Here is a 25138-nt window from a genome sequence, read left to right on the forward strand (position 1 = left end):
GCACAAAGAAAACTATAAATGGCCTGCATATAGACAACATCACGATCTCCCAAAACACCTCGAACTTCCCTGAAGGGTTGTTTACCTCGGGCCACAAGGGTATCCAATAATTGCTCTCTGGAGGCGTCATTTTCCGAGCAGGACCAAACTACGTGATCGATGTCATCATAACCGGCTCCGCACCTACATAAGTTGCTATCGACAAGGTTTATTCTGTACAGATGTGCGTTTAGTGAATAGTGATTGGACATAAGTCTCGACATCACGCGAATGAAGCCTCGACTTAAGTCCTCACCTCTGAACCACGCTCGCCCAGAAACTTTTGGAACTATGGAAAATAGCCACCGTCCGAGTTCATTGTGTGTCCAATTCCTTTGCCAACTTTGAAGAGTACTCTGACGGACTAATGGGAAAAACTCGTTGCTCGAGAATTGTCTATCATAAACCTCACCTTCCTGTGCGCCCACCTTTGCCAGCGAGTCTGCCATTTCATTGCCGTAGATTGAGCAGTGAGATGGGACCCAAACAAAGGTAATCTTGAATGATCTTTTGACCAAAACACGCATCTGCTCTCTTATGTTTGAAAGAAAGTAAGATGCGTGCTTAACAGGTTTCATCGACCGGAGTGCCTCGATAGAACTAAGACTATCCGAGAAGATGAACTAATGGTCTACGGGCTGATTGGAAATTATCCCCAAAGCGAAGTTAATTGCTGCCAGCTCAGCAACATAAACCGAACACGGTTCCTGAAGTTTTTGGAAGGTGGTTGAAGTTACATTGAAAACACCGAAGCCAGTGGATCCGTTGATGCGAGAACCATCAGTGAAATATCTGTTGTTGCAATTGACATGTTCATATTTTTCAGAAAAAAGTGAGGGAATAGATATTTGTCGAAGGTGATCTGGTATTCCTTGAATAGCATGTTTCATGGACAGATCGTATACAATTGAGGAACTGTCGTTGGTGAAGTGAACTCGAGGGGGATTATAACACGGAAGACAAAGATCTGACGATATGTAGTTGAGATAAACTCTCAGGAATCTTGAACGACAAGTTAGTTCAAGCATATTATCGAAGTTATCTAGAACAAGTGTGTTACTTGTTCCACATTTGATGAGTATTCTAAGTGAGAGCTCCCAGTAACGGTGCTTTAAAGGAGTGACTCCAGCAAGCACCTCCAGGCTCATGTTATGCGTTGAATGCATGCAGCCAAGGGCAATACGCAAACAACGATACTGAATTCGTTCCAATTTGATCAGGTGGCAATCAGCTGCTGAGAGGAAGCAGAAGGAGCCATACTCTAAAACAGAGAGAATAGTCGTTCTATAGAGTTTGATGAGGTCTTCCGGGTGAGCACCCCACCATGTTCCGGAGATAGAACGTAGAAAATGGATCCTTTTCCGGCATTTTTGTATCAAATACTCAATGTGGAGTTTCCAGGTACATTTGGAATCAAACACGACCCCAAGGTATTTAGAAGATAAAGATTGGTTGATGTCATCATTCAACAGCTTGAGTTTCAGTTGAGCAGGATACCGCTTCTTAGTAAACACAACCAACTGAGTTTTTTGCGGTGAAAACTCGATCCCCAAATGTCTGGCCCAAACAGTCAGATTATCTAAGGTACTTTGCAATGGTCCATGCAAGACAGCTGCACATGGACCTCTTAGAGAGACCACGGCATCATCTGCAAGTTGTCTGAGCGTGCATTGTCCTTCCAAACAATTGTCAATATCTTTAACATAGAAATTATAAAGCAAGGGACTTAAACACGAACCTTGGGAAGGCCCATGTAGCTATTTCTGGAAGTTGTCAGAGTGCCGAGTGTGAAGTTCATTTGTTTTTCTGACAACAAATTGTACAAGAAATTATTCAAAATAACGGGTAATCCACTACTGTGCAGATTGCCTGACAGTACTTCTATGGAAACTGAATCAAAAGCGCCCTTAATGTCCAAGAATACTGAAGCCAATTGCTCCTTGTGCACAAAGGCCAGTTGTATATCTGAAGAAAGCAACGCTAGACAATCGTTTGTTCCTTTCCCTTTTCTAAATCCAAACTGAGTATTTGAAAGCAATGCATTTTCTTCGACCCAATGGTCGACTCTTGAAAGGATCATTTTCTCCAATAATTTTCTCATGCATGATAGCATGGCAATCGGTCGGTATGAATTGTGATTAGACGCTGGTTTTCCAGGCTTTTGAATAGCTATTACTTTCACCTGTCGCCATTCAGGTGGCACAATGTTGTACTCCATGAAACAGTTGTACAGGTCAAGTAATCGTCTTTTTGCGATATCTGGGAGGTTTTTAAGAAGGTTAAATTTGATGTTATCGCAACCCGGAGCAGAGTTATTCGAAGAAAGAAGAGACATGGAAAGTTCTAACATTGAGAATGGTCCACCCAAAGAACCGGGATCAGCAACTGCTTCTCGAAATACGGTTCTGCTGGTACGGAATCTGGACAGGACTTTTTTTTTGCGAAGTTGAATATCCATCGATTGGAGTATTCTTCACTCTCGTTGGTGGAAATGCGGTTCCGCATGTTGCGGGCCGTTTTCCAAAGTGTTGTCATTGAGGTTTCTCGTGATAGACCCTCGACAAAACGTCGCCAGTAGCTACGTTTTTTGCCTTGAGAAGATTTTTGAGCTTTCTTTCGAGCCTCAAATACTCTTCAAAGCTCGGACCTTCCGTGTTTACGGAAGGCCTTGAAGGTATCAGATTTCTCAGAATACAACTTAGTACATTCATCATCCCATCCAGGAGTGGCTGGTCTTCTTATGACAGATGTACTTGGAACGCGTCGTTTCTGAGCTTCTAGTGCGCTTTTTTGAATCAACTCAGTAAGGAATCGATATTCATCCAAAGGTGGAAGAGTATCAGTTGATTCAATACCGCCGATGCAAATTTTGGCCAGTCAATGTTTTTCGTGAGGTCGAAAGGAACATTAACTGGCTCAGATTGTTGATAGCTACTTTTAATTGTGGTAACTATCGGCATATGATCACTACCATGGGGATCTTGAATTACCTTCCACGTGCAATCTAATGATAGTGAATTTGAACATAAAGACAGATCAATACGGCTTTGTTGACCATTTGGTCCTATTCGAGTTACTTCACCAGTGTTCAAAATATTCAAATTGAAATCGTCACACAAATCATAGAAAATAGGCGCTCTATAATCGTCATACGTTTCGCCCCATCCAATACCATGTGCGTTCATATCACCCAATATCAATACTGGAGATGATAGGAGGAGACTGCGCTCCAAAAATGTCGACGATTAATAGAGGCATTTGGAGGAATGTACACTGAAGCTATGCAAAGATCTTTATTCTTCACATTTACTTGGCATGCGACGATTTCTAAGCCGGGAATAGTCGGAATGGGAATTCTGTAGAAGGAGTAGCATTTTTTGATCCCCAAAAGAACGCCACCATAATGATCATCCCGATCTTGGCGAATAATGTTAAAATCGTGGAAGTTGATTTCATCTTCAGAAGAAAGCCATGTTTCACAGAGTGCAAATATATCGCAATCGGAATTGCGAATCAAAAACTTGAACACGTCTAATTTATTTTTCAGACTGTGACAGTTCCACTGCAGCACAGTGATTGTATCTTCGGTGTTGGCCGTATTATCCATCGAAAGATACAATTTCTGCAAGAAGGGGCCATGAAACAGTCAATTGCTTCAGATAACTTTCAACTGTTGGAATAAAGAGGTCAATGATTGGCCTCAATGAATTCGGAATATTGAACAAGTTCAAAAAATAAAGGAGATCAATCCTCGCTTGGACGGAATACTTTTTCTAGAAGTGCGAATTTTTTTTTTTCTTTCGTTGATTCTCCTAGCCGGATGTTTCTTCGAAACATCGGATTTAGGCAATGGCGGGAATGTCTTACTGCAACTAGGATCAAAAGAAGCAGTAGGGACAGATTGCTTCGGGATTTTAAATAATCCCCCATTACCTTCAGATTTTGGCAAGCTTTTATGGATGACTTTTGTTCTCTTACGGCGCGATCCCGGGGAAGACGGTTGCTTCCTCTTTTCGGGCACGTGTACCTCCGCAGAATCATCCATGTCGGCTGCGTCAGAGTCCAATTCGTCAATTGATATGGAATCATAATAATCACTTACACGAACGGTGGCTGAAATAGCAGTCGATGCAGTGGCTGTGGCGGATGTGTCTTGCGACCTAACCATTTCCGCATACGACTGCTTGGAGCGCTGTACCAACGAGCGCTTCACTTTTTTGGGTGCGCTTTTGTACACCGGGCATTCTTGCAAACCATGGGAGGGTTCAAACCACAATAAGCACATTTTGTTGCTTGTTGCTGGCAGAACTCCTCCCGATGTCTTTCTGAGCATTTGCCACAACGTGGTTTGTTGTCACAAAACTCGGCAGTGTGAACAAGTTGTTTGCAGTTGGTACAATTAAATACCCTTGGCACAAAAAAGACGCACCGTAAACAACATAGTTTCTATATCGACATACTTTGGGAGCATCGAACCGGCGAATGTCACCCGAAGCGAGCCTGACTTGGAATAAACCTTTTGCCATCTACCGTGGCTGCTGAATGCAATTCCTTGCAGTCCAGAATATCCACGGTAGATTGCAGGGCGTTCTTTAGGCGACCTTTCCCTGCAAGCACATCCTTGCAAGTCAAGCTCGCTGCGTTGATTACGCCTTCTATCTCGACCTCCCGCGAGGGCACATAAACTAAATATTCAACATTGTACGCCCTGTCGCCAGCAATTTCATTCGCCACCTGGTATGTAGGTGCGGTGATGCGTAGTTTGTTCCTGTTGATTTGGCTGAATTCAAGCTTCGTAAAACGACGCGTCAAATCTCGTTTTATGCCCAGAAAATCTAGGCTCTTCACTTTCTGCCGAAAGTAAACAACCCAAGGCCCAGGCGAAGCCGCATGGTACAATCTTGTGCGCCCTGCATCTTTTGGAGGCTCATTGCCTTCCACAGTCTCTGTCTCCATTCTCACCCCGCAAGGTGGAAGGATGATTTTGGTTATGTTAACTTAAGACTAATAGCTAACCAGAAAAAAAAACTTGAAAAAAAAACTAATTTTATTTATTCTATCAGTCCCACTCCGAATAAAGCAGATGGGAGAACAATAAAACGTTTCTACTTATCTGCCCCTGCTGCTGTAGGTAGCAGCAGTAACAATAGCCTGCTTCACTGGCGTCGCCAGAAGCAGCTACTTCACTCGCCGACAGCGATCGCCTTGGATCCGTAGGTAGGAATAGCACCACACAACACAACTCGCACTACCGAACACAATCCGCGATGAGACACAGCACACACGTCTGGCTCGTTCGAACTATCGGCACGGAATGATGATGCCCATATTGTTGAGGTTCTATTGAAAAATGTTTATGACCCCACTGGGAACCTGTTCCGAAATGGCCACTCAAATTTTTTACACATCTGTTGGAACCAAGATAATAAACAACAGTCCGCTGTGGAAGTTTTAAGAATTTTGACATCCATATTCAGGGCCGGATTTATGGGGGGGCGTGGCCCCGGGCCCCCACAAATCTTATGTACCAAAACCAACCTTTTTTGTACATTTTGGGGCCCCCACAAGCTGTCGGCCCCGGGGCCCCCTTTCGGCTAAATCCGGCCCTGTCCATATTGTTGGTGATCCAATGAGAAATGTTTTTGGCCAACCTTGACCAAACACCCCCCCCTTCTCCCTTCCCCACCCGGGAAACTTGTTCCAAAATGGCCACTCCGGAGTCAACTTGTCGTCTAGAACACACGCTGAAAATAATTTCAAGAAGTTTGATACCCATATTGTTGATGTTCCCTTGAAAATTGTTCATGGCCACCTATGACCCCTCGAGGAACCTGTTCTGGAATGGCCAATTGAAGATCTGCACATCTGATGGACCCAAATCAATAAAAATCAACCGGCTGATGAAATATCAAGAAGTTTGATACCCATATAGCTGATTACCTACCGAAATCCACGATCAGTATAATCTATGCTGGACATGTCCCTAGAAATCCGGATTTCCCGGTGATCCGAGAGACCGGACCGGTCCAATCCTAAAACAGCATGATAAAGGACAAAATTCTGAATCAAACGAGCCCAAAACGGTTGAAAACGGTTAAAAATTTCCAAAGATATAAGCATTTTAGTTTCGTGGGTACCCGGGTACCCTGCCGGCCATTTAAAGGGTAAAAAAATGTCAGAACCCCTCCCTCCACCCCTCCTTAATCAAAATTTCAGTTAACCCGTACAATCGATTTTGGCCGTCATTATTGTGGATATGACAGAGTTTCAACCTCCTACTATGAAAATTCATTTAGATATTACGAATTGAATTCCAAAAAGGTACCCGGGTACCCAGCCGGCCACACAAGGGTTAAGGTGATTATAGAATGAAGCCGTAGATAAGCCACACGTTTATCTACATACATTTCCAAAAGCCCAAATCTGGCGTAATAGTTTTCGTACAGGGCCGAAACTCAAATTATGATTGTTCAGCATAACTAAGCAAACGATCTACCATTATTTCAGCCCCATACGAGTTTTGGTTCTTTCATCTCGTGCTCTTGATAAAAATATTGGAAAAACACGTGGTTTACAAAATGGCCGATTTCTGGCTTCATTCTATAATCACCTTAATGACGGTAAATATGAGGGAAACCACAAAAGGCGTTTTGCATCGGGGGGGCGTTTTGGGGCCTCTTCCCCTATTCCGATATATCGATACATCTGAAAAATTTAAAGTACGACCAAAAGAAAAAAATTTGGATTTCCCATTTCAGGTCATCGAATCGCACATCAAAGTTTCGCTGTTTTTTAACAGATTGTGCCTAATGGAACGTACACACGGTCAAGCAGTTTGACCAACAATGAAACCACCTCTCGTTTATTCCAACATCCCTCAAGTTTTAGCAACAGCGACTCGAACAATCAATTTATTCGACCAACAATATCACACACGAACGACCGAAGCGCCAACTTGAGCACCAACCATCAAAAAATGTATGGGGGTTTGTGCAACTTCACTACAGAAATGCTCAAACATGTTCGGCGAACCTTGACTCCACCCCCGAAAACTCAAACCAAAATCAAAACGTTTTAATTTTTTCCAACCGAGCTGCCAACTGTCAAATGGTTGTTCGAACAACTTCACACACGTTCCAACAAAGCAGCAACCGAAGCGTTTTCTTGGGGGTGGAGTCAATGTTCGTCAAACTGCTTGACTGGTGTGTACGTTGCATAATATGCTTTATTTTTACTTTTGTTAGTTTAAAAAAATCGAAATCCGATATCAGCTACAAAAAATCGATAAGGTCAAATATCGAGCATAAAAAAAAAATCGATACAAAATATCGATTAATCGGAGCGCAAATATCGATTCCCTATATATAGTATCGGTATCGCCCATTCCCATTCAAGGGATTGAACTTATCATTTGATTATCATTCAGTATTCAGCAAACAACTCATTCCAGAGACGGAATTCCAAAATGTGTTGTATGGCCGACTTCTAGAGCTGTTTTCCCTGTACAACTTTGTCTAAGGGTACATTGCTCTATGTCTAATATTTACAGCGTGAAACGCTAGTATCATTTAATATACTAAATGATAATAACACTTACAGGGGATGTACAAAATAACTGGGATAGGCAAATTTTGGGCATAATTAGATGTGTTGTAACTATGTCAATTATTATTCGATTTTGACAATTCAGGGATGCCTGAACTAGAAATTTAATGTAGTTTCACCATATGTCCATGGAACCGACCATGGTCATCGGATACCGGAGATATTCCGGGTTTTTCTAAGGCAGGTTCAGAACCGTGAATTTGTGGAGGGTATTGGGCTAAGTTGTGGTAAAAAACAGAATAATATTAGTAACCATAAATAAAGTAGGGCTCTTTTTGATTGGAACCATATGTTGAAATTCTAAATCGGACCAGGATCAAGTGAGATATGGCCATTTGTTCAGAATCGGTGCCGATCGGGAGTTTTAAAAGGGACCAGGCCACAAATTCATTTGAATCAAGCTTTTTGACCGATCTTCCATTATGATTACATTCCAAAAGTCTTCTGATACGTCAATCATGAAAAACTAATTAAAAAGACGGATCCTAAAGTCGCTGGGGTGCCCCCGGGGAATCTGTAGAAGGGGACATTTCAGTTTTAGCGTCGAAACTGGTCATTCGACGGTTCGTTTTTCATGGTTTTCTATCAGGAAGCGAGGTATGAATATAAAATGGCCCACTGACAGCTTTGACCGCTACCGGGACCTACGGATTGTCCCCGGGGAATCTGTAGAAGGGGACATTTCAGTTTTAGCGCCAAAACTGGTCATTCGACGGTTCGTTTTTTATGGTTTTCTATCAGGAAGCGAGGTATGAATATAAAATGGACCACTGACGGCTTTGACTGCTACCGGGACCTACGGATTGTCCCCGGGAACCTGTTGAGGAGACATTTCAGTTTTGGCACCAAAGCTAGTCATTCAACAGCTCGTTGCTTATGGTTTTCTATCAGGAAGCGAGGTATGAATATCAAATAGATCATTGGTTACTTTGATAGATCATTGGTCATGAATAGATCATTGAGCTATTTTGATTGCTTCCGGAACCAACAGATTACCCAAGGGTTACCTGCAGAAGGATGAATTTTTGTTTCTGCGCAAGAGCTAGTCATTCGACGTTTCTTTTTTTAATAGTTTTCTGTCAGGAAGCGAGGTATGAATATGCTTCTTCAAGGATCAACTGATTGCTCCAGGGAAACCCGTAGAAGGGGACCTTTATGTTTTAGCGCCAAACGAAGTTTTACTAATAAAACTGAAATATCATTTTATACAAGTTTCCTTGGGTCAATCCATAAGTTACGGAAGCGGTCAGAATCGTCAATGGTCCATTCTATATTCATACCTCGCTTACTGATCAAAAACCATGAAAAAAAGATCTGTCGAATGACTAGTTTTGGCGTCAAAACTTTAATGTCCCCGTCTATAAGTTCACCTGGAGCAATCCATAGGTTCCGGAAGTTATCAGAATCGCCAATAATCCATTTCATGTTCATTCCTCGCTTCATAATCGCAAAGCATGAAAAAAGAGTAGTCGAATGACTTTTTTTGGCGCTCAAACTGAAATATCCTCTTCTACAGGCTCTCCTGGAACAATCTGTAGGTTTCGGAAGCGGTCAGAATCGTCAGTAGTCCATCTTATATTCAAACATCGCTTCCTGATCAAAAACCATGAAAAACAGCGTTCGAATGATCAGTTTTGGCGCAAAAACAGGAATGCTTTCTTCTATAGGTTTCCTTGGGACAGTTGGTAGGTCCTAGAAATGGTCAGAGTCGTCAATGGTCCATTTTATATTCATACTGCGCTTCCTGATAGAAAACCATGAAAAAGAGTCGTCCAGTGACTTGTTTTGGCGCTTAAACTGAAATGTTTCCTTCAACAGATTTCCTTGGAGCAATGGAAGCGGTCAAAATCGTCAGTGGTTGATTTCATATGTAACCATTGATTTTGGGTTCCATTACTTGTAAATAGTTTTTTTGTATATAGTGTCATTTTTTATTATTATATTATTATTTTTGAATGCTAGCAATTAGAGTTAAATTAAGAAATAAAAAAAAGTATATGAATTGAAAACAAATTAATGAATGTGAATTGAAAATGAATTTATGAATCGAATACATCCACCTATTTCCCATACGCTTTGCACACCCTAACTATATATCTGTGAACGCACACCTCACGTTATGCGCTACAATTGGCGCTCAACACAAAAGAAAAGGTTTCCATTTTAATTCAAAAGTGGAACCCTTTTCATTCCTGCTCCGGGAAGAATTGGAAATAATTCCAATTGTTCTTATCAATAGTGTAATTGTGATCGGAAAAGCATTGTTATCAATGAAGAGGCTTTTGTTCATTCAAATGCGTTCGAGTGATGAAAACTGATAATCAATTTATTGTTCACCTCGTATAATCAAATAGAAATTAGATTTTGTTCTCGACAATACCTGGTTATTAAATTAGTAGAGTTAAATAAATAATCAGTGACTTCTTTTTTTTCATCTTAAAGTGCTTTAGTTATTATTTCTTTTTATCATTATTATTTCTTTTTGGTGTTAGAATTTTTATTTTATTTTTGAATTTTGGTTAGGGTTTAGTTTCTTTTAGTGTGACATAGTTTAGGTTTAGTTTTTTTTGTTTTTTCTTCCTTTTTGCATTTATTAAGTTTTGATATATTTAGTTAAGAAATGGGTGAAGCCCAAGCAAGTTTTACTCAAGCGGTGGATAAGATCAGAGGATGGTACCATAGCTTGAGGGTGGATCACTTATCACAGGAAGAACTTGATTTTGAACTGGACATCCGTTCAATTGTGATACGCGATGATCCCACATATTCGAGAAGACGAAGAAGCCTCCGTGATCATTTAAAGTCAGAGAAAGAGAAACAAACAACAATCGATGTGATGCTGGAAGTCAATTGGGAAGAAACTATACAGACCTTCCGGCAATATTATGACAAATTATGTGAAGGGCTTCAACAAAATGACCGAAATCTCAGAGTGAGAGGTCAAGCTAAATTGTTACATTTCGGGCATAGGATTGTTCTTCTTTTGAATAATTCTGCAGATTCGGGAGAGGGGGAAACATTTTTGAAAGCGATGCTTATGCAGGTGGTGGCTCTTTTGGAGAAGTATTTCTATACTAATAATCAGGTGCCTAACGTCATAAATCCCGATGGTTTGAGTGACGAGCCGTTGCTTGACTTGTTCCGCTTAGAAGGTGACTTACCTGCGGCAGCTAGAAATGTGGTGGTAGATAGAGAGGTCCCAATAGAAGAAACTATGCTTCAGGGGACATTCCGGGGCCTCGCAGAATAAAGAGAGTGATTGTGTTCTCCAATTAAAGGCAAGAATAAAAGCGCTGGAAGCGGAACTGACCAATCGAGATAAATCGATTATTGAGGGGGTTCAGACTAACGAATCGGAACGACAAGTAGTAGACAACTATCATCGAGTGAAAGACGAGCAAACACGGAGTTTCTCTCAGCAGGTCCCAATCCCCACACTTCGTCTTACCCTTCTCAATACCTCCCAACTATAAGCACTGCTAACCCAATGACTAGCGTAACGTTTTCGGTTCCACAGAGCTACTCTTCTACCTTGCCTCCGCTGTCGACTTCATGGCACAATCACCTTCTAAAACATCTAATGTGGAGGCACCGAGTTAAACACAAGCTGCGAACACCAGGTTAGCAAATCCAGCAAATCCAAACGCTCCGGCTTCTATCCCATGTTTAGCATTCTTCTAATAGTACTAGCACACTGCCTCCTAATCCGTGGCTGAGATATCCAAACATGAGCGGTATGCCACATTGCAATTCGTGGTTTGAAACCCAAGCAATGCACCGACATCCAGTGCATGGATAGGCACTGGTGCACCGATTTCCAATCCTTTTCCCAATCCGTCATTTACACCTTTCAACCCAGTCCTACCCGGTAACCAGGGACGAAATTCTTTGCCAGTGTCCAAGTGGACAATAACCAAATATGATGGTGAAGACCAAGGACTGAAAATGAATCAGTTCCTCGGAATGGTTCATGCAATGGCGGTCGCTGAACATGCTTCCGAAGCGGAACTTTTTGATTCTGCCATTCATCTTTTTAAAGGACCGGCGCTGCAATGGTATATGACCATGCGGGCCACAGGCCGCTTATTGAATTGGCAGCATCTAGTTTTAGAACTCCGAAGAACGTTTATGCACCCCGACCTAGACACACTCATAAAAATGAAAGTCTATCAGAGACACCAGTCTAGGAATGAAACTTTTCTCCAATACTACCCAGTTAACATTTTGATACGTATAGCTTTTGATATAAGTTGTCATATACAAGCAAGAGAACTTGTATATAATGCACTGAATCACTATATACCTACTAAAGTGGAGGCCATATACGTACTAAACAACAACTTTCTTGAGTTTTCGTAAGCATTATTACGATCTAGTAAACATTCAAAAAAAATAATTGTAAACAACCATGTCTCGAACATTTGACCTTTGGATCTAGAGGCTAATGCTCTATCGATGTGCTATACAGCAACTCTTGAAAAGCAGCAACTTTTTGACAATCATAATCTAGATGAAACTCTAATGTTGAATACGATATTGCAGTATACGATGTCTATTACATTTATACGATTCGAGAATCATGTTGTTGTACGTACAAATGTAGCTTGAGTCTTATATGGAAACTTTTTGTAATTGTTCCGATAATGTCCATACATAAAACGATTACGCAGCATTCCAAACGATTCTACCGACACATAAACGATGATGAAATGTCAACATCAGTGAAATTTTATTTCGCCGTGTTTACCTCTGAGTTATTTTGATTTGGTTAAAGTTTAGTTGTTTTGATCGATGTTTGGCAGAGGTATGGAGTGCAAATCGATAGGATTAATGTAATGGAATTAAATAACAGCATCAATGGAATGGAATTCAATCACATCGGATGGAAGAAGTAAGTAGAAATGAAATTTATATTATCGCTGAGATACAGTGGGTTTTGACCAACGCGCTGAAGTGAAAACTATATACGTGCAAAGCACATCCGTATACGATTTTCCTGGCACCACGTATGTTGATATACGATATTTGCGATTCAATCAGATTAATCGGATATTGTTTATATCGTTTTAGGACTTTTTTTAACACAATCGTGAATATTCCATACGCAGGTATTACATACGATAGTAATCATATTTGGGTTATCTTTATAAGTAATCATATACGAGTGCGATAAAAAACTGCAGTATATGCGATCAAATATCTATTAAAATATACGATCAGTGGTTGACTGGGTACCATGGCATGGAGGAACTTTTCGGAACCATGAGCGTTCCTCTTCCAGAATACGAGAAGGTTCAGATCCTTATGCAGAATATGCGGATCGACTACAAAAAGCAGTTGAATTTTCTCCCGATCGCTGATCTCCCGACCCTTGTGGCGGCCGGTCAAAAGATCGATTCCGTAAACTTCTCGGTCTACAATAAAGTTTTTGGACCCGAAAAGTCGGTGAATGTTGTTGAAACTTCAGGATTAAACACAAAACCGAAGCCGGAGAAACCGTCGAATCAGCAGCCTTCGTGCCAACAACCTCCTCATATGGGTAGCTCTACGCAAACCCACAGGCACCAAAAAGGTTCACAGTCCCATGACTTTCCTCGTCGGGGGTCTACTCGTCCACAAACCACACTAGAAGAAATGATTGCGTCACATCAGCCTCTTTCAAAAAGGCATTGCTTCAATTGCGGCTTATTCGGGCATCGTATCGATCAATGCCGTCTACCAAGAGGGGTTCTATGTGAGAACTGTGGGTTCCGTGGCTACCCGTCTAACAATTGCCCCTTCTGTGTAAAAAACGCCATATCAGCGAGTCAAAACCGCCGCTCGCTGAATCTAAATCACTAGGCGTAGACTCCTCTCCATATTTCGAACCAGCATCAGATTCTTTGTATCCAAGATCTCCATCTTCGTATACAATATCATACCCATACCTAAACGATAATCGTCCCTATACGTTAGTTACAGTCTATGGAGTGAATTTCAGAGCCCTTCTTGATAGTGGGAGCAACCTCACGTTGATCAATGAAGAGGTGTACAACTCAATCAAACCTAAACAAATATTTCCTCCGAAACCCAATATGTTTACGCACGGCGAGTGGAGAAACACTCAGTGTGAAGGGACAAGTATATTTACCGTTCTTATGGAATGGAACAACCAAGGTTGTCCCTACTTTAGTAATCCCAAACCTCGCAATCAACTGCATCGCGGGGATGGACTTTTGGAAAATATTCAACATCCAACCCACCATCACAGGGTGTGCGATGGTTGAGAATACTGGAGAAGAACTTAACCAAGAATTGTTGCCGTCCTCGTGCATTCTGACTTCTTCAGAGCAGGAGACGATAGGGCAGATAAAGAAGCTTTTTCTACCGGCTCAGCCTGGTCAATTAACCACCACTCCGCTGGCGGAGCATACTATTGAAATTGCTGAGGAATGGCGGAGGAAACCGCCGGTTAGGCAATTCCCCTATGTCATGTCCCCAAAGACTCAAAGCCTGGTGTCGAAAGAGTTGCAAAGGTTGCTAGACGCAGGGATTATAGAACCCAGCAACTCTGACTGGTCACTTAATTGTGTCCCAGTTGTCAAACCTAATAAGGTTCGGCTCTGTTTGGATGCGCGCAAGATTAATGAGCGTACTGTTCGGGATGCTTACCCCTTGCCGCACCCTTGCCGAATATTGGGACAGTTGCCGAAGGCAAAATACCTCTCGACAATCGATTTGTCAGAGGCCTTCTTGCAAATCCCTTTAGCACAATCTTCTCAAAAGTACACGGCGTTCAGCGTGCAAGGCAAGGGGTTGTTCCAATACACCAGGATGCCCTTTGGTCTTGTCAACAGCCCTGCCACGTTGGCAAGGCTGATGGACAAGGTTCTGGGTCATGGTGTATTGGAGCCGTATGTCTTCGTTTACCTCGACGATATCGTCGTGGTAACGGAGACATTCGAGCATCACGTTCAGTTGCTCCGTGAAATTGCGCGCAGACTGAACAGAGCCAACCTGATGATTAACATAGACAAGTCCCAATTCGAGTGCCGGAAATTTCCTTCCTAGGATACCTCCTAAGCTCGGCGGGTCTTCGTAGTAATCCCGACAAAATTCGTCCAATTGTCGAATACGAAAGACCCACCACAATAACGAAACTTCGGAGGTTCCTAGGAATGGCTAATTACTACCGGAGATTTATACCGCATTTTAGCGAGACCTGTGGTCCCTTGTCGGATTTATTGAAAACTAAAACTAAAAACATTGGCTGGAATATAACAGCAGAGAGGGCATTCTGCCTAATTAAAGAGCAGCTAGTCACGGCACCAATACTGGGAAGTCCAGACTTTTCTCAGGAATTCGTTATCCAGACGGATGCCAGTGATGTAGCTGTGGCTGGAGTGCTCACTCAGCAGCAAGAGGATGGTGAGAGGGTTATCTCGTACTTTCCCGGAAACTCACCACCCTCAGAAAAATTATCATGCTGCTGAGAAAGAGGCGCTAGCGGCTCTACTCTCAATAGAAGCTTTTCGAGGGTACATTGAGGGGTACCACTTCACCCTCGTGACGGACTCGTCCGCGTTGACCCATATTCTCAAGACGAAGTGGAAAGTTGGATCCCGTTGTAGTCGATGGAGCTTGGACTTCCAGCAATTCGATATGACTGTAGTGCATAGGAAAGGCAAAGATAATGTCGTTCCTGATGCACTATCCAGAAGCGTTGCGACAGTCCAAGATTCATCGACTTCAACGTGGTATACCTCCCTAATGAAGAAGGTCACTGAGCATCCGGACAAGTTTGTCGACTTTAAGGTTGACAATGGTCGCCTGTACAAATTCATCACGGCTAAAAATGTACCGTTTGATTCCCGGTTTGAATGGAAGGAGGTCCTTTCAACCGATGAAATTGCGGCCGTCGTGAAACAGGCCCATGACGATCAGTTTCATCCGGGATTCGACAAAACGCTGGCCCGCGTCCAGCAGCGATACTATTGGCCCAAAATGGGCATGGATATTAGGGCCTATATAAGAGCCTGTTCAACATGTAAGGAGGTCAAACCTTCTTATGTTCAAACCACCCCAGAGATGGGGAAAATGCGTTGTGCCTCTCGGCCGTGGCAAATCATTTCCATGGATTTCGTGGGCCCGCTACCACGGAGCAAAAAAGGAAATCAGCACCTATTGGTAATATGCGATTACTTCTCTAAATGGGTAATGATTCACCCGGTGAAGAAGCTGGATAGTTCAGCCATGTGTGTGATTCTGAAAAATCAGTGGTTTTATAGAAATTCTGTCCCTGAGGTTATTATCACAGATAATGGTAGTCCTTTCGTATCAAAGGAATTCAAGGAGCTGTTGGACCACTTCAGAATCACACACTGGCTGAACTCCCGTTATCATTCCCAATCCAATCCCGTGGAGCGCGTCAACAGGACAATAAATGCTGCTATTCGCACATACGTCCAAGACGAGCAACGGATTTGGGACTCGAAGATCCCGGAGATCGAGGTAATGCTCAATACCAGCGTACATGCCTCCACAGGATTTACACCTTATTTTATCACCCATGGACAGGAGCTAGCAGAACAAGGGTCCGATCACCGTCTCTCTCGACACGACAAAGAATTATCTATAGAAGAAAAGGAAGAAAGGCGCAAGCAAATGTTCGCAAAAATTCATGAGATTGTTTCCAAGAATCTGCAAAAATCTAATAATATGGTAAGAAATACCTATAATTTAAGAAACCGTACACGGATAAATAGAAAAAAAACTATTTATCTTACTATTTATGTGTTCGAAATCTTTCTTCGATTTTATTCATTACAAGGATTATGAATAAATCTAGCTAAGCTTGCTTTTAAAGCATTGAAATGATTTACTGAAATATAATGTTGGGAATGCTTAGCAAGCTCGCATTGTTACTCTTAGAAGTTGAGAAAAAATATCATTGTACTTTCATCGTTCAGCAAGGTAGGTCGAATTGCAGCCACAGTAAATATTTTAAATTTTTCTTTGAGTTTTTCCCAGCTTTTAGGACTAGGTCAGTTCGATGGCTTTGCGCAGTCAGCGATAAGTGTAAAATAGAAATATCCACCAAATGAGACTCTTTTTGCGCACTATCCGAATCGAATCGATTAGCTGCACCGAATCAACAATGCGACCCCACAAATACAACTGGTTTTCTCATTATACGCAAGTTTAGTCTAGCCTACGATAAATCTGCAAAAAATCGAATCATAACGAACGGCACAAGTTTTTCCAAGCCGAACCATCCTGAAAAGGACGGAACATCCCATCCGTGCAGTGGGATATGTCGTCTTTTTCGGGATTTTTATGTTTGGAAAAACTTGTGTCGTTTGTTACGGTTCGATTTTCGCAGATTTGTCGCTGATTAGTGGTTCTCCTTGACCGCTATCGTTCTCTTTGACCGTAACCACTCACTTTTCGCACTCGTTCTTTTTACGGTTGAATCGATTTTCGAATCCTTTAAAGATCCCGTCTTTTACCACAAAATCTCTGGTGCGACCGGCTACCACGGCTTAACGGCATTTTTTTTTGCAAATTGGCATTCCGAGGCATAAAGTTACCTTGTTGGTTCTGATTTACAGATCTGCACTTGGATCTGCATTTTTTTAAATTTTTCTCAAAATGTTGACATTTGGTTGTAAATAAATAATATGCACACCGCTGCTTAAAAAGCATACCCAAGAAAGCCTCGCAATGATTAAATCAAATTTAATCTTCAATAGATTAAATCAAAAATAATCCTTGCAATGAGTGGATAGACCGAATATGGTTTTAGATTAAACTTTAATCTATTTAGCTTTTAAAATTTTATCCGTGTACGTTTGCAAAACCATTTACTGTTGGACAGCTTGTGTACCGCAAAAACATGAAGCAGTCCTCGGCTGCTGAAAACTATAATGCTAAACTAGGGCGACAGTATTTGCCCTGCAAAATAAAAACAAAAATTGGCTCATCATCGTACGAGCTCGAAGATCTTAAAGGCAAGAACTTGGGGGTTTGGCCCGCGGCTCATCTTAAACCGGGTTAAAACTAGAACGGGATTTACACTATTTGCTTCGCCTTTCTCACCCACTTGCTATGCCCATGGACATGATATAATTAAGCTGAATGAACCACTTACTCACCTGGTTATTCATAAAATCGATTCATACCTTTCCGAATTCGTCGTTGTCATACTCAAACCAAAAATATTGCAGTCTTTTGCTGTCCACATCGTTCGCAGATTGTTGTGTTCTCCTCATTCTGACAATTCCCCTGACAGCTGCCGTATAGTTGACAGTTCGCATGTCATTTCAGGGCCGAACTAAGGGGAATGTTAAAAAAATGGTAACGCTCCCAAGTGGCGAATTTTTATCGATAAGTGATCGAGGGGTCTATCGATAAATCGAATAGGCCTAAATAACTCTTTAGAATAGGGTACCCTAAAATTAAAATACTACCATAAGAATGAATGAAAGTGTGTTGCTCATGGGCAATTTCGTTCTGTCCCAGGTTACAGTATGATTGTTGAGAATGAACGATATTTGATGTGATTGATGGGGGGAATGAATGTGAGTTTGCAAGAGTCACTTTCTTCTTAATCCCCAAAAAGGGAGATAAATATTATTAAGAATGGAGGAAGTTCAGAATGTTTATTTACTCTTCTAATTAAAATCTAGGTTAATTTTGTAATGCTTTAGTCGAGGTAGTCAATTGCTAAGATTTCTATAGATTAAATAACTGAGAGGTTGAACTGATTTATTCTGACGAACCATTTTCGCAAAAGGTTTTTTTTTGGAGACACGCTTTTTCGATACAATTCACTCTTAGGTAACCAGACTCTATGGTTGAGAGTTGGATGATTTGGCAAAAAAGAGATCCTCGTCACGGAAAAATCATTTTGCTAAATCTATTAACTCGCATCCAAAAGAGAGTTACCCTGTTAGAACACCTATCCCAGACCTTTTTCTTGTCGGGGCAGTCAGACTCTATGATTGAAAGTTGGGTGAATTAGCGAAAAAGAGATCCTCTTCACGGAAAAATCATTTCGCTAATTCTTTTAACTCGCAATCAAAAGAGAACTGTCTCAACAAGGATACTCCGCATAAATTCCTTCTTATTTAGGTAACCAGACTCTATGGAGGAGAGTTGGGTGATTTAACGAAAAAGAGCTCTTGTTGGAAAGAAAAATCATTTCGTTAAATCTAGCAACTCTCAACCAAAAGAGAGTTACCGCAGGATGAACACCCACCCAAGACTTCGCTAAGCGTAGACAGCCAGACTCTATGGTCAAGAATTAGCTGATTTTGTGAAAAAGAGCTCCTCATGCAAGGAAAAAATCATTTCGCCAAATCTACATAACACTAGACCAAAAGAGAGCTGACACAGCAAAGCTAAACCATTTGTGACGGAAGCCAGACTCAATTACCAAGGGTTACATAATATCGCCCGCAAAGAGCTCCTCTTCATAGAAAAATCATTCGGCAATATTAACCTTAACATAAGGTAAAAGGAGAGCTACCAAAACAAATGATCAAATCCCATCAATCATTTTATTCAACAACCAGACTCTATCTTTAAAGGTTACGTAATTTAGTGGAAAAGAGTTCCTCTACATGGACAAATCATTCCATTACATTAAACTAACCATCAAGGAAAAGAGAGTTGCTGACACTGAAATTCCCATACTGTCCCATTGTCACTTCCCAATGTGGAAAAAAAACTAGTTTTTTTTAACTGTAGTGGGGGATAAATGTAACCATTGATTTTGGGTTCCATTACTTGTAAATAGTTTTTTTGTATATAGTGTCATTTTTTATTATTATATTATTATTTTTGAATGCTAGCAATTAGAGTTAAATTAAGAAATAAAAAAAAGTATATGAATTGAAAACAAATTAATGAATGTGAATTGAAAATGAATTTATGAATCGAATACATCCACCTATTTCCCATACGCTTTGCACACCTAACTATATATCTGTGAACGCACACCTCACGTTATGCGCTACCATTGAGCGCTACCACCGAAAGCCACAGTCGGTCATTACCGTCAATGTCATCTGACGTCTGGAAAGAACGACACAGCAGAAGCCAAAACGAGGACCGAGGATGGAATAAAAACAGCTGGAATCAGCGAGTCCAGCTCTCTATCAGGTGAACCTCAGACGACACCACAAGTCTTTTATCAGTTTTTCTTTTAAAAGTATTCTTTCTACCAGTGAACGATATCGTCGAAGGTCAAAGTTGGCCATTAGTGAAGTGACGCGTGGTGAAACCCCGGTTGTGAAGTGCCTGTAGTTTCGACGGGCGGTCCTCGCTGCTTCAACCCCTTGTGGACGCGGGTTATTCATCATCCAATTCAAGAAGTGAACCGTCGAAAGCCTTCATGTGGAGAAAGCCAAGCTGTAAGAACAAAGCCCGGACCGCGCAGAGAAACCGTTGCTCGCTGTTAGAGGTTCCCGTCGATGCTCGACCCCGTTCCGGACGCTACCTGTGCCTGAAGAAGTTTGCCGGCGTGTATGAGGGAGCGCTGAACGAGAAAATGAAGAGTCCCACCCCGGCGAGGAAGCGGTTGTGTTGTGGTACGTGCACGAATGCAGCTACGATGATCATGTGAGTTTAGAGGTGTGCAATTCTACTTCTCCTTTCGTACGAAATGTACAAAAGAAAATGAAATTAAATTAACTAATTAAGAATTCTCTTCTTTTAATCAATACTTGCTAAGCCCTGATAATTTGTCTATTTTCCACTATATCGTTATTCCACCTTGTGACGTTTTTCAAGGGAAGTCCTTCCTCCTACCAATCATATTCCAATTCCTTCTGGAGCCATTTTATAACGACCCTGAATCCCAGGACAATCCCTGGAGGGACAAAAAGGTGTCCCCAAGTAAATCGTAAGTCTCACACATATTCATACACAATCCGTAGGTCCCGGAATCGGTCAGAGCCATTTGGTCCATTTATATTCATACCTCGCTTCATGATAAAAAACCATGAAAAACGAACCGTCGAATGACCAGTTTTGGCGCTAAAACTGAAATGTCCCCTTCTACAAGTTCCCCGGGGACAATCCGTAGGTCCCAGTAGCGGTTAGAGCCGTCAATGGTCCATTTTATATTCATACCTCGCTTCCTGATAGAAAACCATGAAAAACGAACCGTCGAATGACCAGTTTTGGCGCTAAAACTGAAATGTCCCCTTCTACAGATTCCCCGGGGACAATCCGTAGGTCCCGGTAGCGGTCAAAGCCGTCAGTGGTCCATTTTATATTCATACCTCGCTTCCTGATAGAAAACCATGAAAAACGAACCGTCGAATGACCAGTTTCGACGCTAAAACTGAAATGTCCCCTTCTACAGGTTCCCCGGGGGCACCCCAGCGACTTTAGGATCCGTCTTTTTAATTGTTTTTTCATGATTGACGTATCAGAAGACTTTTGGAATGTAATCATAATGGAAGATCGGTCAAAAAGTTTGATTCAAATGAATTTGTGGCCTGGTCCCTTTTAAAACTCCCGATCGGCACCGATTCTAAACAAATGGCCATATCTCACTTGATCCTGGTCCGATTTAGAATTTCAACATATGGTTACAATCGGAAAAAGCCCTACTTTATTTGTTGTTACTAATATTATTCTGTTTTTAACCACAACTTATCCTAATACCCCCCACAAATTCACGGTTCTGAATCTACCTTAGAAAAATCCGGAATATCTCCGGTATCCGATGACCATGGTCGGTTCCATGGACATTTGGTGAAACTACATTAAATTTCTAGTCCAAGCATCCCTGAATTGTCAAAATCGGATAATAATAGTTACAACACATCTAATTATGCCCAAAATTTGCCTATTCCAGTTATTTTGGACATCCCCTGTATTATGATAATGAAATGATAAGATCATCTTCTTCTTCTTATTGGCATTACATCCCCACACTGGGACAGAGCCGCCTCGCAGCTTAGTGTTCATTAAGCACTTCCACAGTTATCAACTGCGAGGTTTCTAAGCCAGGTTACCATTTTTGCATTTGTATATCATGAGGCTAACACGATGATACTTTTATGCCCAGGGAAGTCGAGACAATTTCCAATCCGAAAATTGCCTAGACCGGCACCGGGAATCGAACCCAGCCACCCTCAGCATGGTCTTGCTTTGTAGCCGCGCGTCTTACCGCACGGCTAAGGAGGGCCCCTATGATAAGATCAATCCCTGGTTTATTCGAGTGTTGTACCACAGACGATACTTTCTCAGAAATAGCAATGTTGTACAACAACAAAAGAAAACATTGTTATTCAGATATTTACGATTATTTTCAAATGACATCAGCTTTACTTAGAAAAGCCGAAAAGTCATGGTGCTCAAGTCTTATATGAAAGATTTTCGCATCTAAAGCAGACAGACAGCTTCAGAGAAACCAGATTCAAAAAAATAATTTACCGGGGCTGAGATATTGTAGTTTTAGTTTTAAAGTCACAAAATCTGCTAATCTATCCAGATTATACAATTGTCTAGGGTAATTCATAGTTGCGGTAGTGTATCCAACTGTAGTCCAGTAGTAAATCCAACTGTAGTCCTGTCATTGGATTAAATAACGGAAAACGGTTTGGAATTTCCTCAAAATCGGTAAATTATCACTAAAATACATTATCTTTTTCTCGTCTTTGGCACCAATAGTTGCGGTAGTGTTTCCATAGTTGCGAATCTCATATGAAAACAATGGGATTCGCAACTATAGGAACACGAATTAAAAAATTTCGCAACTATTGGAACACTGCACCAGTAATTGGAGCATTTTAGGCAACAACGATGGATGCTGATGCAATTGTGAAACTTTTCTTTTGAAGATTTATTAATGAGTATTCGTTAAGATACTTGAGGTAGGTGAAATGGAGTATAGGCTTGCTGTAAACCAAAAAAATAGTGGTGGAACGTGTTTAGTTCCTCCACTATTGGGTATTTTACCCTAATAGTTATTTCAACAGTTTCGACGATTTTGACATCACATAAATCCGTCCGTTTAACCCTAAAGCATTTTTCGACTTTTCGTTTCAATGAGACCAAAGAATCTTTTTTTCGTAATGGTATCTTCGAGACGTTTTATCAGTTTTTTTTTTTTTTTTTTTTTTATTAATTTTATTTGTTAATTATCTAATACATGCATTCATCTCTTAGACTAGGTGTTCCGTGTTTTCTTAACACTATCATCCTTATTTGCTATGTTACATTTTTAGTTATTATTAATACATTTCAATTGCCTCTGGCAGTTAGAATATTTCCTCTGGTTGAATTGAACCATGTAGGAATTACAATGTTTTCTACTTAAACTAAACTTAACCTAATTTATACTAAGGGTACAAGGAGCTAATCGTTGCAATGCGTCCAATTTGGGAATCTCGAGCTCGTTCAGTAGCCGCTAGGTTGCGAAGGCCGACGGAGGTCCTTCGTAGCTTAGTTGGTTAAAGAACCAGTCTAGCGTACTGTAGGGTCATGGGTTCGAGTCCCATCGAAGGGGAAGTGGTTACCTCCAATACATTTTCCAAATCAATATCTTCCACATAACGTACATATTCACATATGAGTTTTCATAAGAATTTTATTATTAAACTTGATTTCGGCTCCGTAACTCTTCACTGCAAATAAGCGTTGCCAAAAAAAAAACGACAGATAAAAAAGTCGAATAAATAACCCCAGGTATTACCTATGCTCATTTCCTGTCATAATGAACATGAAACATACAAACAATAGTAGTTCTGCGGTATATGAAACAAGGGGGCGACAGTTGTCGCTTGAAAAAAGAAAACAATTTAAAGTTCGTTCTTGCAACCACACGGTCTTGTGAAATTTCAACCCCGCAGAGTAATAATGATATTATTATTATTATATGCAAATTACTTCTTTTTTAGGAGCTGAGAACACGTATCCTGCTGGGTTGTGACAAGTTCAAGTGATTCAGTGGAAAATTATAGGTGTGTGAACTAATCCAGCTGTTCAAATACCGAGCAGGTTTCTGATTACTGCATTTTCTCGTTACACAAATCCATGCTCCTTGAGTAAATACCACCCATGATTACCCCCTAATTATGCACGTCCAACTGACCCTGGCGGTGCACCATTAATCTGGCACAGTTTCACCGGGTCTCGGTTTCGACGTACGTCGAAAGTTCAAGTCAACCAAAAGCCATGCGAGTTATGTCATTCTTTAGCTGAGGGATGTAATTATGTGTGCACTTAGCGTTGGGACGCAACATCGATCCGTTACTTACCTGCGTGCTCAGTAGCAGTGCTCGAGCGACGGCGAAAATGTCACTCACGACACCCTCGGACGGTGCGGCCAGGACCACCAGGTAGGTGATGCCGAGCAGCGGGATCAGTACCAGCAGTGCTTTCGATGCCTTCCGGTACTGGCGGGTTTCGACTGTGTTGGCCGAACGGAGTTTGGTTATTAGCACCTGCAAGGGCGGAAGAGAAACCGCAGTGAATTGATTAGTGTGATTCATTATGAAAGCTGAAACCGGGGGGTGTTCTGCATATTTTTTCATATTTCTGCAATCCGTACCATTAGCGTTGTAGGCTATATAAATGGGCTTAGTTATGGCTGAGAATGTATTGAAATCCAATGCTCTGACATAGCTGCTAGATAGAACGGAGGCTATTATTTCTTTGGCCAGCAAATGGAAATAAAATCACTGAACTGATTTGTGCCGCTGTTGTCGGTGTAAAAGCCGGAAACGGCATCGCTGGACGAAAATGGCGGTTACCTGACCAAAACTTTTTGAAGTTCTTATACATTTTAAGAATAAGAATCCAGCTTGTACATGTAATCAATAATTGCCATAAGTAACCATTTAAATTAAATTACTCGAGAAAGGAAAACAACTCGCTATCTTTGTGCACCCCCCACTAGCTCCATCCAATAAATACTTACCCACATAATTCGAATGAGAAACACAAGATTGATGATGAGCACCGCACAAACGGGTCCTTGGAAGATCCAGTCTACGGACGATTCCCTCATCCAGGAACAGTCGATTTCCAGCTGGAGTGCGGTAGGAAAGACAAGCAGTCAGTTCTATGTGTTGCTCAATGGTTTCTCGTTTGGCGAGTCATGTTAAGGCCAACCAAACTGATGTGTGCACGTAAAATAAATAACATTTCCTCGAAGGGCTAGCTACACCCGAGGTCAGTGCTGGCTCATAGTTTCCTAAGCCCTAGGGGATAAAAGCGGTTGCTGGTTCGTTTGTCAGAGATATGATTTTGTATTGTTTGTCGTTTATTGTTCCCTTATCGTCGCCGTCGTTGTAGTTATTAGCTTGGTGTGCGGTGAACTGAAAGGTCAAAAATGATCGTCACGTATCAAATTCGACATGGGAGTAGACGCCTTCAGAGCAATCAATGTTGTATTTTGTTTTGTCCTCTGGAGACTACGTGTGGTTGATGTTTTTTAGTTGGTTGAGGATGATGGAAAGTCTAAGGACGAGGAACGAAATCGATTTTGTCTGAG

The 25138-nt window shown here is 41.4% G+C and overlaps 1 protein-coding gene across 2 annotated transcripts in view; it reads right to left on the bottom strand.

The window, feature by feature from the left end:
* The window catches only part of LOC134208790 (diuretic hormone receptor), a 216943-nt gene that overhangs the window by 73426 nt on the left and 118379 nt on the right, over positions 1-25138 (bottom strand). For both annotated transcript variants that reach the window (XR_009978700.1, XM_062684740.1), the window contains 2 exons: positions 24563-24673; positions 23901-24086 (listed from right to left, as the gene is read on the bottom strand). Coding sequence is in view for 1 of the 2 variants with exons in the window: in XM_062684740.1 (XP_062540724.1) it covers positions 23901-24086; positions 24563-24673 (297 nt within the window). In the remaining variant the exon portion in view is untranslated. The remainder of the gene's footprint in view (positions 1-23900; positions 24087-24562; positions 24674-25138) is intronic.

The sequence above is a fragment of the Armigeres subalbatus genome, chromosome 2 (assembly GCF_024139115.2).
Source record: "Armigeres subalbatus isolate Guangzhou_Male chromosome 2, GZ_Asu_2, whole genome shotgun sequence".
NCBI lineage: Eukaryota > Metazoa > Arthropoda > Insecta > Diptera > Culicidae > Armigeres > Armigeres subalbatus.